The sequence below is a fragment of the Aedes aegypti genome, chromosome 3 (genome assembly GCF_002204515.2).
Source record: "Aedes aegypti strain LVP_AGWG chromosome 3, AaegL5.0 Primary Assembly, whole genome shotgun sequence".
In the NCBI taxonomy this organism is placed as follows: Eukaryota; Metazoa; Arthropoda; class Insecta; order Diptera; family Culicidae; genus Aedes; species Aedes aegypti.
In genome coordinates, this window is record NC_035109.1 from 133,226,056 (window position 1) to 133,242,980 (window position 16,925).

The 16,925-nt window shown below is 38.3% G+C and overlaps 1 protein-coding gene across 3 annotated transcripts in view; it reads left to right on the top strand.

Moving 5' to 3' along the window:
* LOC5571066 (RAC serine/threonine-protein kinase) overlaps positions 1-14,391 on the top strand; it is a 53,307-nt gene extending 38,916 nt beyond the window's left edge. For all 3 annotated transcript variants that reach the window (XM_021851472.1, XM_021851473.1, XM_001659455.2), the window contains 5 exons: positions 2,938-3,829; positions 8,920-9,117; positions 9,192-9,343; positions 10,422-11,040; positions 13,109-14,391. In XM_021851472.1, the coding sequence (XP_021707164.1) occupies positions 3,293-3,829; positions 8,920-9,117; positions 9,192-9,343; positions 10,422-11,040; positions 13,109-13,189 (1,587 nt within the window). In that variant the 5' untranslated portion in view covers positions 2,938-3,292 and the 3' untranslated portion in view covers positions 13,190-14,391. The remainder of the gene's footprint in view (positions 1-2,937; positions 3,830-8,919; positions 9,118-9,191; positions 9,344-10,421; positions 11,041-13,108) is intronic.
* Positions 14,392-16,925: the final 2,534 nt, after the last annotated feature.

The window sequence follows — 16,925 nt, forward strand, 5'->3', positions numbered from 1 at the left end:
CCTTACATAACCAACGTCCAGAATTTCCACAAAAAAAAAAAACAAATTTTCGTAGTTTATGAAAATTATTTAAAACTAAGGATCATTTTTTAAAATACTGAGAACTAATAGTTTGAACGCTGATTCATAAATTGTGACAGGTATGTATATTTCCGACAATTTATTGATCAAGTATTTTACTCAAAAATCTCAGCCAAATCCGTATAAATACGCATTTATCTATCATAGCTATGTTTATTGAATCTGTAAATGTTGTTTGAAGCCCAATCTCCCACAAAAAATCGCCAAACAAACTTTAAAACGCCGTTTCTAGCTAGGCGTCAATAGGCACACGGCTTACAAAGTTGGCCAAAAGTACAGCCCGAATAGCTACAAAAATAATTTAGTAATATTGTTGGTTCATACCGCGATCAAGAGCTATTTTAGTGATATAAAAAGCCTTGAAATGACTGATCACAATGTGTTGCTTATCAGTAAAAATGATTCTGTGATGTTTTGTGATAAGTTTGATAATAATTCTGTCTTTTGAAATCAAATGATTCATAAATTGTGGGTGATTCAACTGCGTGGGATGTCTGTAATCGAATTAGTTTTCAATGAAATTAAAGGGCGAACACGAAATTATTGCGACACCGAAAATGTCATTTCAATTTTCTTATAATGTTTAGAATCAAACCAAAATTTTAGGGTAGTTTTATACATATATTTACTCCAAAAATCAAAAGAAAAGTTCATCGATGGAGCCTTGCGTGTAAAATTGAAGGCATTTTCGCTTGATGCCCTCCATCAAAGTCTTTACAGTGTCATTCGGTACCAGTTTCTGAGTTTTTTTTTCCATTTTCTTCAAATGTCCTTTTCGTCTTTGACTGACTTCTTGCTCTTCCGAAGTTCCCGCTTCATTTTTGCCCAGTACTTCTCCACCGGGCGCAGCTCCGGACAGTTTGGCGGATTCATGTCCTTTGGAACAAAATGGACAGTATTGGCCTCATACCACTCCAGGACATTTTTAGAATAGTGGCATGATGCCAAATCTGGCCAAAATAGCGGAGCTTTGTCGCGCTGCTGCAAGAACGGCAAAAGGCGCTTCTCGAGGCACTCAGATTTGTAGATCTCGCCATTTATTGTGCCCTTTGTCATGAAAGGCTCACTCATCAGTCCGCAAGAGCAGATGGCCTGTCAAATGAGATATTGGGAGGCGAACTTCAACATTTTCTTCTTCTTAAATTTGTCGTCCACATCGAACTTGCTCTTGCCGGTGAAAAACTCCAACCCCGGAATTTGCTTGAAATCGGCTTTTATATACGTTTCGTCGTCCATCACACAGCAGCCATATTTTGTCAGCATCTTCTCGTTAAGCTTCCGTGCCCGAGTTTTAGCTGTCGATTGTTGCCGCTCATCGCGGTTTGGGAAGTGCTGTACCTTGTATGTATGTAGTCCAGCTCTCTTCTTTGCATTCTGGACGTAGCTCTGCGACATGCCGATCTTTTTAGCCAAATCACGGCTTGAGACATTGAGATTTGCTTTAATCATCCGCTTCACCTTTCCCTCCTTTTTTTTGTTCTCCTGTCCCGGTTTTCTTCCAGCTCCTTTGCCGTGGTCCAACGTCAACTGCTCCTGGAACCGCTCCAACACTCTGGAGACGGTTAAATGGTGAATGTTCAACATTTTTCTCAACTGCCGGTGCGACAGGTCAGGAGTTCCAGGTGTTTGGAAAGAATTTGCTCTCCCGACTCGCGTTGGTTCACCTACATTTTCGTTGAATATTCGAGTGTACGAAGGTACGGTGCTGCCATCTGGGAAAAGTTTGCTCGATGCGTGAAGCGTCGAAAATTTTACCCGGCAAGGTATAGGAAGCGAAATTTCAAATGCTCATATAAAATTAACTACAATAGTTATTTAAAATCTTTTCAGTATGTGTTGATATACTTTTGATGGGCTACATTATAGGCATATAATTTTGAGTTTTATATTTTTTTCTCAATATGCTGCTGATTCTATAGTTGATTAATAGTCTAACCCCGTACACTTAGCAGAATTTAATTAAAAAGTGTTTTGAATTTTTTAGAAGCATATTAAAATTGACTTCCTATGCTTTGCCATGTAAAATAATCGGAGCTTCACGCATAGGGTCAACTGTGGTAATTACCTTCGTAGACGCGAATAAAAACACGACTTCGAGTTTGACAACATGTAAACAATACACATCAATGAGAAAGTGTGAAATTTGGTTGATTTTCACCCAATGGTAGAAAAGCTATACCCTGTTGCATGTGTCGCAGTAATTTCGTGTTCGCCCTTTAAGGAAAAAAGCATTCAGTAATATGAGCAGTAAGTAAAACTTGTAACATAAAAATACAACTTTAATCTCCTGATTCCGTTTTTTTTTGTTGTTTTCTTGGTTCCTGTATGGTCTCGTATTGATTTCCGTACGGTCTCTTTTAGGTCTCTTTTTTGAAGCATAAGATTTCTTAGTCGCTATCTGCCCTAGGTTGTGGTTTTATATTCGAACTAAAAAACTCTTATTCTAAAGAATCCAATTGATTATATCATAATTATCAATCCAAAACAAGACAAATTTGAGAATAAAAATTCATAAGGTTTATATGGTGAAAATATGCCCAGTGTATAGTTTGAGAGGAAATACAACAATATTTATCATTTAAATGAAACTGTAAAGTTTAGGGCGACATATGTTCTAAACCGAACCACTGTGACGGTACCGACACCTTTTCCATTGATATGCCATTCGTAGCTGCTGACGCGTCAATAAGTTACTGAATGGGAATCACACAGAGACAGGCTGCTGGCTGGCTGCGGCTCACAGGTTCAGCTTTGTATTTGCCAACCGCTTACGTACTAATCCGGTTTCATTCAACACTTCTCCCCATTCGCGTCAAACGATGATTTAATAAACAATATTCAATATTTGCTTTACAGATTCGGAAAAACAACAACAATAACAACCAGGACAGCACCGTGAGTCGGCGGCAACGGTAACAGCATCCACCAAACGACGACCGTTGATTGAAACGAAAGGAGAAGTTCAAGTCAGTTCTCATCGCGCTCGCTAATAGGGCAGCGTGTGTTTCGAAGTTCGGTGAAAGTGCACGGGTGCACACGCGAGAGCTTTGGAATTAGCACGTTGTGGAAGTCGTCATCGTCGGAAGCGATACGACCGAATAAACCTCAGACATACCTCAGAAATTGTGACTTTCCCAGTAACAAGGGCTGACTAGAGAAAGAGAGATAGTGACTTGCACCAAAGTGTTACTCGACAAGATATCCGATCATAATGTCTTCATCGGACACCACTCAACCACCGGCTGTGCCGGTTACACAGCCAGCACGTGTCATCCAGCCATCTGCAGCGTTGATCGTGAAGGAAGGCTGGCTGTACAAACGTGGCGAACACATCAAGAACTGGCGCTCGCGTTACTTCATTCTGCGCGACGATGGAACACTCGTCGGGTACAAAAATCGTCCAGATGCATCGTTCCAGGCTGAACCATCGAACAACTTTACCGTACGAGGCTGCCAGATTATGTCCGTGGACAGACCACGGCCGTTTACCTTCATCATCCGAGGCCTACAATGGACTACCGTAATCGAACGCATGTTCCATGTGGAGGAAGAACGGGAACGCCAGGAGTGGGTAGAGGCAATCCGCAGCGTTGCCAATCGCCTCACGGAAGCCGAGGCCTATCAGGGATCCCAGTCGAATGGGGACGGCGATGTGGAGATGGCCTCGATTGCCGAGGACGAACTATTGACGGAAAAGTTCTCGGTACAGGGCACGTCAACGGGCAAAATCAGTGGCAGAAAGAAAGTGGTAAGTATTGTTGTACCTACCTACATATAATAATTATAAAATCTTACAGTATTCATTATAAGAAGCTTTAAAAAAGAGAGCTGACATTTTCTGCTGACCCCCGGGAACTGAACCTTACCTTTATGTTTATAACGCACTTCAACATGTTCAAGGTGGAGATGAATCGAAGCCAAACCTCAAACTTTTAAGAGCACAAATCTAGATAACCAGACAGCACTTTGAGTTGAAATCTTAATCGATTGGTCACCACCATCGAGTGACCCATCGATTAAGTTTTCAGCTCAAATTGCTCTCTGGTTCTCTAGATTTGTGCTCTTGAAAATTTGAGGTTTGGCTTCGATGCATCTTCACCTTAACCTTGAGCATTTTTGTGATTTTTTGGATTTGTAGGTATACCTACCTACCTACAGTTATGTTCAAAATAGTTGAAGCTAATTTCCAATTGCCATACCAAATACTCTACCTTGACATGCTGTGACTTTGTTCCGCTATGAATTAGTGACATGGATTTTTTACAGAGAACTACACTACCGTGAATCGCAAGTCAGTCCCAACTGCATTTTCGTCAAAACTGAGCTGAGTTCAGTTTCCAACATATCTTCCAATGCTCTTTCAGCTGCCCTAATGAGATTTGTTCGGAAAAAGTAAGAAAAAAAAATTGTCCCATAATGAAAAGTAACCGCATATCAGTCCCACTTAGGCTTACCAGATGAAAATTTAAGAAAGGAAGACATTTAGTGTGATTGGCTTTGAAAAAGGAGGAAATTGATTTTTTTTTACTAAATTGAGAAATGCTCTGGCTACGTCCTTGCAACAGGTTTCATAAACGTTTTTTTTTCTGTAAAATATGGTTAGGGTAAGCGTTCCCTTAGTTGTGGGTGTTCCTATAGTTGCGGTAGTACCGTTTTCACTGATTTTATTACACTATTCACAGAACCGACACTGTCAATCGACGTATTAGCTTGTTGATACACGGAATAGCTGAAAAGAGCGTTCAAATTGCTTTGAAACTGATGAAATATCACTAAAATTGTCAAAACTTTTCTTACTTGTACCAATAGTTGCAGTAAAGTGTTCCTATAGTGGAGGATCCCATAAGAAAACAACGGATACCGCAACTATAGGAACACACATTAAAAATATACCGCAACTAAAGGAACAGTGTACCAATACTGGAGGTATTATTTTTCACTGACATGCCGTGGATTACTGCGATGAAATCATTTTTCTCATTAAGTCAATGCTCGTTACTTTCCGTTACAGCATTAACATGTACATTAATTGCGCTTCATGAGTTTAGGCGGTTAAATGAAGTTCAATCGTGCTTAATACCTTCACTATTGGTACATCTACCCTATTGGATTGAAATCATGGCCTTCTGTTTAGTAAGCTGACGCAGATGCCATTGATTCTTCTGCATTATCCCAAATGCTAGGAACCCGTATAAAATCAGATATTATCGCACCCAACTGATTCTAGAATTGACTTTAACCCAAAATAATTCAATAGCCATATATTTTTACAGAAATTCAGGATAAAGAGTACTCTCGGGGTTTTAACATTCTGGATAACGATACAGTAAGGGTAACCGTATTAGGTGTGCTTGAGTTCAAAGTTATAAAGTACTAGTGGTCCCGGCAAACTTCGTCTTGCCATCAGGCTGTTGTATACGCTATGGATCGTCCTATACAAAATGACAGTTCCGTCCACTCTCGATTTTTCGGCTTCCCCGGTAAATATCCTGGGATTTTTATACGCACGAACACGTCGGAACCCTTGACGAACAAAACGGAGAAATAATCATTCAAATCCGTTAACCCGTTCGTAAGCCATTTCGTGACATACAAACACCATTCCATTTTTATTTATATAGATAAGCATATCAACAATACTCCAAAAAAAATTCAAAAGTAGTGTAATCTTACAAAAATAAAAACAAAATAAAAAAATCTGAAAACATCTCGCTTTTTAATAAGAACAACAGCGATTTGAATAATAGAAGAGTTTAAAAACTTGAAAACTATTGTTTGACCCAATTTTTTTCAAATTGCATCTTCAGCAAATTTTATTCAAGACAGAAATATTAAAAAAATAATAAATACAGAAGGAAAAGATGTGAATGGCTATCAAATATTATATTTTCTCACTTTGAAAAAGGAGGACATTTTCAGTCTAAGGGAGGACGGGAGGACACATGATCAAAAAGGAGGACAAGTCCTCCCAAGGGATACCATCTGGTAAGCCTAGTCCCACTACAGATTTTCACACCTTGTAACACAAAAATGAACCGTGCTTTGATCATCTTTATATTTTTCTAAAAAAAATATCGTAGTGAAAAGCAAATTGTGAAAGTTTCGCTAAGATTTGAACATGTTCCAATCCTCTAGAATTTTTTGAATATTCGTATGGAAAACGAGTTTGGAAAATTCGCACCCCATTTTCTCAATGCCTACTTTTTACAGATGGGACTGACTTGCGATTCACGGCAGTTACAAATATGCTAAATTTTGATATAAGGGGAGATCCCCCAGTACCGGACAGCACCCAATACCGGACAAAGTCGTAACATTGAGAAATCATGGTCCAATACGGATGGTGTATTAGTAGAAAAGGAAGCTATTAAGGAGACTAATGTTTGCGTAGAATAACACATCATTGAAATATGCATGCCTTTTTCAAAAAGTTGAAAAGTTTGAAAATCCTAACAAATTTGACGTATCGCCTTAATTTCGAGCCTATTAAGTAATTATTTTGAACATGAAAAAATGCTTTGAATAATGCAAGCATGTTCGAACATAATCCTAATTTGATAGTATGAATTTATTTTGTACCATGATTGAACTAAATATGAACAAATCTCGCATAATTTGTGATCTCGCCCTAAAAGCCTTTGGTAACCGAGTGTGTAGCTTGTTGTTACCGAGCAAACGAATGGATTTACTCGTTATTCAACAATAACAATAACAACAATACCGTGCAAGCACCATATTCTGAACGGTTAAGAAAATCCAATTTGAATAACTTAAATTATTAAGGATTTCAACAGCTGGGATATTGGTTTGTCTTGCCGTTGCATTTGTCTTATATCTAAATTAACGTATAGATTGAAATAAAACGTCCAACAATTATCAATTATTTAAAAAATCATATGTTAGTCTGACGCATGCATGTTCCTAATTATGGACGCCATATACATCAATGGTCCTAATTATGAACACACATTGTTCCTTATTATGGACAGCAAACCAACTTTACGTATACTATTTGTTGAAAAAACAACTTCACCATGTATTTTAGTTTTGAAATGTTACAATGAATCATGTTTAGAACTGACAGTTTAATCGTTTAATATTTTGGATGTAAAAACAATGAATGTTCAACATAAGGAACGAACCGTTCAGAATATGGCGCTGTCTATAATGAGGTACTGGCACGGTACGATGAAGAGAAGATACTCCTCTATCTCCCAGTGGTGATAGTTTCCATCCTGGTCCATTTATTTACTTAGAAACAAGGAGCTACACAATCGGCTACCAATGGCTTTTAGGGCGATATCACAGGTTATGCGAGAAATTACAATTTTGGTTAAGCACCTCCTGTCCCTCAGTTTCGGACAGCTTGATTTGTTATATGATATCTTTGTAATTATTACATCAGTGTCTCAAAATACTTTCATTTTTCATGGGTTCCGTCGATCATGCTATCAAACATGCAATAAAATTAAGAAGAATGAACATTCAGAACAACATCGCAAAATGTGCTATTTTTCATCATATATGAAAGAGGTTTTTGATAGGCATCTTGCAAACTAACAAAAACTCAAATTATTCTTGTAAATGTTGCAAATGCATTGAACTGGCAAATATATACTATTCCTTAAATAAACACATTTTATGATGTTCAAATTTACATAATTTGAGGCATTTTCAGATCGTGTCCGGTATAGGGGGCCACCTTTCAAGATCGATCAATTTGGTACTAAAATACATCATCAAAATGCAATGCAAAAATTCATATTTATATTTTCAAATTTATTTTTGTACACTATAAAAATGACAATATTTATCATAAATGGGTAATACGAGCACATAAAACCAATATATTTTAAATTATGAATTTAGTAGCATAAGTGTTCGGTACTGGGAGATCTCCCCCTATCAAAGTTTGATATTTTTTGAACAACCGAATCAAAAGTAATCAGGCGAAATAGTTTGGAATAATGATAGTTCAATTATTTTAATTTAACTCATTGTTCGAACTGTTTCTATTTAGGCAACACATGTACAAACAGGCGAAAAAGTACTATTATTTTGATCAATTTCTTCTTATGTTTAACCTTTTAGAAAATTATTTGAAAAAATACATAACGAAAATTCAGCATATTTTATCATTTACTTTTCATTTGGATTTAATTGCAATGATCAATTGCTCTTCATCATTGCTCTCTTCGCATTATTACAGAAAACTGATTCATTTTTCGTAATACTTTTAAGTGTTGTACGGTAAAGAATTGACGAATCTTGCATCGTTAGCTAGAAACATTGTGGAAGTATTTATTTTGGCAAAGTTATTAGCAAAAGAGAGGATCGTTAAGGTCAGTTAAGCCCTTATGGAGCAACAGTGTCGATTTGTAGTTAACTGTAAAAATTTCATCTCCCTTTTTGAGGCTTGGCTTGCAATTCTAAGTATAATGCAATAAAAGCTTGCAATATTTACGAAGTCTTCTAAATAAGGATCAAACAGACGACTCCCTTTTAGCTAGATAAGAGCTGTCCATTATTTACTTCAGACAATTTCCCCAACGGTAAACAAGCGAGAAAAATGGATTTTAGGTTAGGTAGAAACATGAGATGGATGGGTATGGATTATGAAAGGAGTCCGCGTGGTCTGTAGGGATTTGAATTCTAAACTTGTAACCAACTCAGTTATTGGGTCACCAAGTGGCTCGGTAGCTTAGTTGATGAAGCGCTCGTCTAGCATATAAGAGTCCTGGGTTCGAATTCCTGAACATCTTTGCAGATCGCAGATTATTAACGTGTCTCTCAACAATCTCAGTATTCTTTTTTACTGCTTATTTTCTTATCTCACAGACGCTGGAGAATTTCGAGTTCTTGAAAGTGCTCGGAAAGGGAACTTTCGGTAAAGTTATCCTGTGTCGCGAGAAAACCACCGCCAAGTTGTATGCTATCAAGATCCTGAAGAAGGAGGTCATCGTACAAAAGGATGAAGTCGCTCACACAATGGCCGAGAATCGCGTACTTAAAAAGACCAATCATCCTTTCCTGATAGTAAGTGGTCAATCGGAATCGTGTCCGGGTGGATGGTGTATAATACTTCCCGTTTGTCCATTGCTTTTTTCCAGTCATTAAAGTATTCCTTTCAAACGGTGGACCGGCTATGCTTCGTTATGCAATACGTCAACGGTGGGGAATTGTTTTTCCATCTCAGTCGTGAGCGCGTTTTCTCGGAGGATAGAACCAGATTTTATGGCGCAGAAATTATATCGGCACTCGGGTAAGTACCTTTGAAACTGTTCATAATATCGTTATGTGGAACATTAGCAATAAGTCAAGTGCATAAATTGCAATCCATTTAATAAGCGTCATTGTGTAAAATCGTCGTAAGTCAAGTTACTACCTAAATAAATTTGCATGATGCTGGAGATGACTCAACTGGAAATTCAACGTAATTGACTTTTATTAGGTGTTGAATCTAAAAACATTTCGACTTAACTCATTGAAACACATCGCTAAAAAACAATATAAAGGTTTGTTTTCCGTTCATCACATATATACTTTGCATACAATGTGCTCTAATGCAACAACTGGAAAATTTCCAGAAGCAATAAACTACCAAAGTGCAGCTTTGATTCCATATGCGACGAGCGAAAATATTTATTATCGAGTGACTAATTTGTTTTCAACCACGTTCCGTTGTTTTTCTGTCCTAAATTTGCCAATCACCTGCGAAAAAAAAACATTGACATACTGGCGGGCTGAGACTTAGCCATCAATGCCAAAGCTGTGCACGCGCTACACCCGCCCGCCACTCCACCTTTCCGCGCAATGCAAAACGGAAAAGAATGCAACAACCCCAACTCCGGCTGTATGATGATGACTCAATCATCCGCCGAAGGTTCAAAACAACATAAGACAGCCAGTGTATGCATCAGCGCAACATGGCTTGTTTTCTGCCACCATGTGCGCGCAGGTCTCACTGGTTTTGCCGAATCAACATGTGGGAGGCTGGTTGCCGAGTTTGCTTTTAGTGTTGGCTGTTTATCACATTGTTCGAAATTATAAAAATAAATAAATGTAAAAAAAAAAACTTTTTCAGGAGTTGATTACTTCTGTTGCAAATGTTTTTATTCTAGATATGAACTATTGGTTGTATTTACATCAAATCATCCTTAATGCAGAGAAGTCTACCACAAAGGCCGAATAAAAAAAAGGATTAATGCCATCAAAAAATGTATATTGCGCTTAAAAATGGCACTAATTTATCTTGCCCCGTCCTAATCTTCGTATACAAAACGGAGTATCTGTATTTGTATTCTAAGTGAAACCCTATATTTCGCTTTTCCTATTTTCAGCTATCTACATTCACACGAAATCGTCTATCGAGACTTGAAACTGGAGAATCTCTTATTGGATAAGGACGGTCACATCAAAATAGCCGACTTCGGCCTCTGCAAGGAACAGATCACCTACGGACGCACAACGAAGACCTTCTGCGGCACGCCGGAATATCTGGCGCCGGAGGTACTAGAAGACAACGATTACGGTCTAGCGGTCGACTGGTGGGGAACGGGTGTGGTAATGTACGAAATGATGTGCGGCCGGTTGCCATTCTACAATCGCGATCACGACATTCTGTTCACGCTGATCCTGATGGAAGAGGTTAAGTTTCCGCGAAGCATCAGTGCCAACGCACGTGATTTGCTCGCCGGTTTACTGATGAAGCAACCAAGAGATCGTCTCGGCGGTGGACCAAACGACGCGAAGGAAATTATGGTGCATCCATTCTTCTCCAGCATCAACTGGACAGATCTGGTGCAGAAGCGCATACCACCTCCCTTCAAACCACAGGTCACGTCCGACACCGATACCCGTTACTTCGATTCCGAGTTCACAGGTGAAAGCGTCGAGCTAACGCCTCCCGACAACAATGGACCGCTGGGGGCGATCCAGGAGGAACCGCATTTTTCACAGGTACGTGTATTGAATTGGGCCCCTTAATTCTACAACTAGATAATTCGAAATTTGGTTTCGGAGGTAATGGAACTTTTGGATTGGTGGAAGATCTTGGTTGTCGTGGATCAATGCTTGGAAACTGGGAGGGAGAAACCAATACAAAATTTCTATACGTCATAGTGAGCCGGGATTCCGCTGTCACGAACTGTCACTGTGAGCCCAGATCTCAAACATTGGACTAACATGGAAAAAGCGCGTAACTGATTAAAACACATTTTTGCATTTCATCAAAAGTGACAAAAATTGAATGAAAATCAATTCATGCACATAATGCAAGTAATGTCACGTGAGTACCTTTCAACTGATTGAATATAAAGCATTGAAAAACGCATCGTTTTACTTTTTCCAATGAAAACTAATATTTGGTGCATAGAAAACTGTGGCCCTTTTTCTATGTTTGTCAGGAAAGATCGAAAGTACACAACAAAAGAAAACTGGCGGTTTTCCCCAAGCCTGCCTTGATTGTTGTTGGCAAGCTGGAGTTATCTTGCAGTTCAAACAAACATTGTTCTATATTTCGTGTGTAGTATCGGTGCCTCCCTCCCAGCTTGGAAAGTGTCATAGAAGGTCAACCACTGCATGTAATCGCCGTCGAATTCAGGTATCGAGATAGTAGGCCATTTTAAACCAGCCAAGGTAACAACAGCGCGAGGATGGGGTTAAATGTCAAAATTTTGGAAAAATTAAAATGCTTAAGCGCCCTTGTATGCGAAATATCGCATCAGCAAATATTGGCAACTGATAGTAATTCGGAAAAGGTATCCGGGAAAAACATTTTCCGATGACTTTTACCACTAGGAGCGATGATATTACAGTGATACCTCCATGAGTCGATGTTCCCTGACTCGATATCGACTCATGGAACCATGGACCAATGCACGAGTTCACTAATTTGACGTTTGAGCGTCACTCGTTGCCATGGTCACATAAATAACACGGCACCGCTCAAACGTCAGATAGTGAACTCGTGCATCGATCCATACTAAAAACAATATTTCATGGTTACTACGATGGTCCCTAGAAGCAGCTTTCCAAAGGATTGCTGGTCCATGACTCGATATTTCCATGAGTCGATGGTCCCTTCAATATCGACTCATGGAGGTTACACTGTAGCAATATTCGAATGTCAAAGTCACGTGAAATTCATGACATTTAACAGCCCTAGTTTTGAGTTGAATAGGTATGGCGAAATATCGATCTTGACTAGCTTTGCACAATATCCAAAGCTCACAAGTATGTGATATAAAACAAGCAAGTTATAATTTATTTTCCAAATATCTTAATGTAGAGCGTGTTAAAACTAAATAACTCGGTTTATCCAGTTTGAGGTTTCAAATGTGCCCCCATAACTTTTTTAGATTTGCGTACTAAAATGTTAAGAAATAACTGCCTATCATGATACCTACTCATATGATCAATAAAGGCGCCGGCCAAGGCCTTGCGGTCATTTGCAATGGGGAAAGAATGTTAGTGCGATATTATTGTTGTTACTAGAGACCGAGAATACCTCTGCATCTCCACAATCACCACGGGAAGTTCGTTTAACGGTTTAATTTGATTACTGTGCTGCGCTAACACTACGCCGAAAACGAATTATACTTATTTAATAGAGGACGGACCTGGTGTAGTGGTTAGAACACACGCCTCTCACGCCAAGGGCCTGGGATCGAATCCCATCCCCTAGATAGTCACTGACAACAAATTTTAGTGACGACTTGCTTCGGAAGCGAAGTAAAGCCGTTGGTCCCGAGATGAACTTGCTAAGGGCTAAAAATCTCGTTAATAAAGATAGAAAAAAAAAACTCATTTAATGCTCGCATCACACATTAATAAGCAGATGTTTTCGACTTTTCTGCTCAGTATGTATCAAAGAGCAGAACCAATCCCACCATGGTCATCGGTTGTTCCAAACCGATCCCTATAAGATTTTCGCGTATAGAAAATTTTCGAATTATCTAGTTACATCATTAAAGGGACGAATTGATATTATAGTAATTATTACAATGCATTATTTTTATCTTTACAGTTCAGTTACCAGGATATGGCATCTACATTGAATACGCCTTCGTTTATCAACAATCCGAACAGCTATGTGTCGATGCAGTGAAACTATCGAGCATAATTTGAGATGCTGTGTACTGCAATTGACGGGGCAGTAAACGTGACTTATGCCTTTCGGGGTACTCAATATCGCTAACACTATCCCATGCTCGATTCAGAATGAGAGTGAGCGTTGCTGCCCTCACAAAGCATTCGGAACCGTGTGGATTTGCTACGTAAACCAGGTGGGCCTTTTCGTGTTGATTATTGTTTGCAGTTCGGGAGTGATAAAGAGGACACACAGTTCAGAATATTTAGTTACGGTAACAGAAATAACAAGCAGAGGTTTTGAATAGCAAGGCAGAAGGAGCCAGTAGTTGCTTCAATTACAGTCAAACTAGACGGACTAGTGTTTAACACAGGACAAGACAATGGTCCTGAAATGGACGCTCAGACCCCGCAACAAAACAAAGCCCAGCAATAGACCGGTTTAATTTCAGGTAACGCAGACCACAGCTACAAAAAAAAGAAACAGGTGCAATCGCAAAGCGGTCAAATTAACAAATAGGACCCAGCAATAGCCCGAAAGTTGAGCCAATTCCGGATTGACTCGTCAAGACCGGGGTTGGATTAACGAACTAATTCATTCCATATACCCTCCATTGAATACACTACAAATGCCACAAAACCATTCATACATCAAATATGACATTCAAGTGCAGTATAACAAAAATATATTAATACAAAAAAATACAAACCATACCCAACCTCCCTTGCGAATGAAATGGCTCTTCCTTTTAAATTAAATTAAAACGTAAAACTAAACTTGCAAACTAAAAGTAATAAGGCAACACGAGTAAGCTAAACTAAAGTAGATTGAGAGAAGGATCGAACTGTGATAAATTGTAGAACCAATATAAGATGAAAGCGAAAGAAGCAAATTTACAAGTGCAGTTGCAGAAAAACTATTGAACAAAATAGCAAGCATACTTTTAAATTATTACAAAACTACGATGTACATCTGAACCAGAGTGTAAAAACCAACCACGCAGAAAAAGAAAATGGGCATTCTATACAAAAAAAGTGGATTTCAGTTTCGAGTCGGGATGAAATTACATTACCCTAATTACGAATACGAATTAACGAATGAAAAGACGGACTTTTGTGTTCTGGAAACATGTTGTTGTTCATGGTAAACTATATAGACTATTTTCGGACGTTGTGTTCGTGCGGAGGATGACGATGAAGAATAAAATTTGTTTGAAAATACCTCGACAATGGAAAATCACAACTAATCTACCTAGCGATTGGCTCTAAATTCTATAAATTGACGCTTATATTGAGCTGTTCGGTATTCCAATCCGCATGGTTATTAAATTAATTAACTCATTACGCGTGGTAAAGATGTACAAATTATGGGTGAAATTATGAAAAAAATCCACGTGCTCGGGCTGGGAACTTTTTTCATAATTTCACCCATAATTTGTCCATCTTTACCACACGTAATGAGTTAATTAATCTAAATTCTAGTTTATGACAAAAAATAAAACTGGCTTTAATTTACGTTCTACAAAATACATATAAAATGTAACACATTCAAGAAATATGCAATACAGTGAAGGATAAAATTACTATATTTGCAAAGCGGAAAATGTTACACTGTAGGTAACACCGTCGATCGCTATGAAGGGGGAGGGATGATTTTTGCACCGGCTGAACCGCAATAATGAAGAGCGCAATGCAATAAATGCAATTTTAGTTTATTATATTGCGCATTTCTTTCACCACTGGACTAACGGAGAAGTTTTTACAAATGCGGAAACGTCAATAAAAGTCCTCAATGGCATCAAATCGGGTAGGTGTTTTCGGGGAACTTTATTCTTTCAGAGAGTAAGTGCTCTGAAGACATCAACGTGATGTGACGCAATCCCGCACTTTCGCACTTATGAGGCCGCACTTTGCAGTCCAGTGGTGAAAGAAATACACAATACAGTTTTGCACGAGACAGTTGATGAAGTCAACAATTTAAACATCAACAAAACGATAAAAAATAGTGATTTTTCACACCGATTCTCGGTATTTATTTTACCGAGATTTTGGTAATTCAACTTTGTTACCGGTACTGGGAGAATGTTAAGTGAGTTTCAGGGCCGTTTTCGGGGGCTTGCAAGACTCCACTAGGGGCGTAAGTGGGGTGTGGTTTTCTTGCATTATACTCTGTAATCTATTCATATTATCCACTTGCGTCTGTTCAAATTAGTTCAGGAACATTTTTATCCCGTTTTTTTGGAGTTTCGGAGGAAGTGTAAAAGTATCCGAATAAGTTTCAGGGCTATCAAAATCGAGATCTAGAGCCAATTAAGGGCTTTTTAAGAAAGGGCATACCGGATTTCTAGTAGTTGGGTGTTGGGGATGATTTTTTTTCTGTGGTTGCTTCACATTCCCCAATTTATTCAATTTACAGTCGAAGCTTGTTATAACGATATCGCAAGGGACCGTCGTAATAGAGAAATGTCACTATAGAGAACAGTTATAACATCAAAATATTTTTCGAGGGACCGAAAAATGTCGCTATAGAGAGCTTTTGGCGCAATAAAAGTTGTCGTTATAACGAGCTCCAACTGCATATTTTTTCTCGAGCCCTCTAAACAACCAGTATGCCTCTTTATAATTCGTCTTACACCAACCAATGACGTTCTAGAGAAGCGTAAAATCACAGACAAACAGACGTAACAGCCAGAGGCGTCGCGTGACCTAATTATCCACCTGTGCACCGCTTACTTAACTTGCTAAGTTTTTCGTAAGAAGAGCGTTATCATCATTCTGGAATATGTATTTTTTTTACTGAGCCTTTCAATAGAATCAAAACATTGCATATATTAATTAATAATCGGGTTGTTCAGTTAAATTTATCAATAGAAATGTATATGGGTATTCAGCTTTTATATATTCTGAATTTACGTTAAAAATTGAAACAGAACTCAAAGTTTCAACACTTTCCGTGCCCTAGAACTATTTGAAATTAGTATGGAAATCTTTTTTGATCTCCTTGGCAAATTTTACTACAGTAGGAGCTGTCAGGATGAGATGTCATTAAGCCTCAAATTTGAGATTTAAATCTGTGAATGGTCAATCATTCACAATATCAAAATTAAGATGTCGAGCATAATGGAATCGTTAAAAAATGTCTGCTTTCGATTAATTTATAAAAACTGGTAAATTTGTCATTACTCAACAACCCAATTGAATCAACACGTATTGTATGTGATTTTAAAATCAGACATCATTAAATGATGAATTCTGAAGAAGTAGTGACAATTTCAACAGCACTGGTTTCTAACTAACCTTGTAATTCAAAACTGTGACTAATGGTCACCAAATCTTTACATAGAAATGAACCAAAACAGTTAGTATTGTGTAAAATACTCGATTTTTATTGTACGTACTTTATGACCCAGCACAATTTTCGTAGAACAAAGTCGCTCAGAAATAACGCGATTTGTGCAAAACTCATGAAGAGCTTCCAGAAATGTAACACCAAGAGTTTATTCACAAATTTCATAACGCCAAAAATGGCCATTTTCAACACCCACCTACCCCGTCATAACGCATTTTGTAAGAATATTTTCTGAATTTTGTGTGACCTGTAACAACTTGAAGATACCCATCCACCCCTTCAGCGTTGTGAAATATGTAAATGGGCCCCAACAACAAACAGGTAGTGAAAAAATCGTTCTAAATTCTACATCTACTCTTGATAAGTAAGAAAATGAAATGTGTGAAAATCAGATTTTTATCTGCAT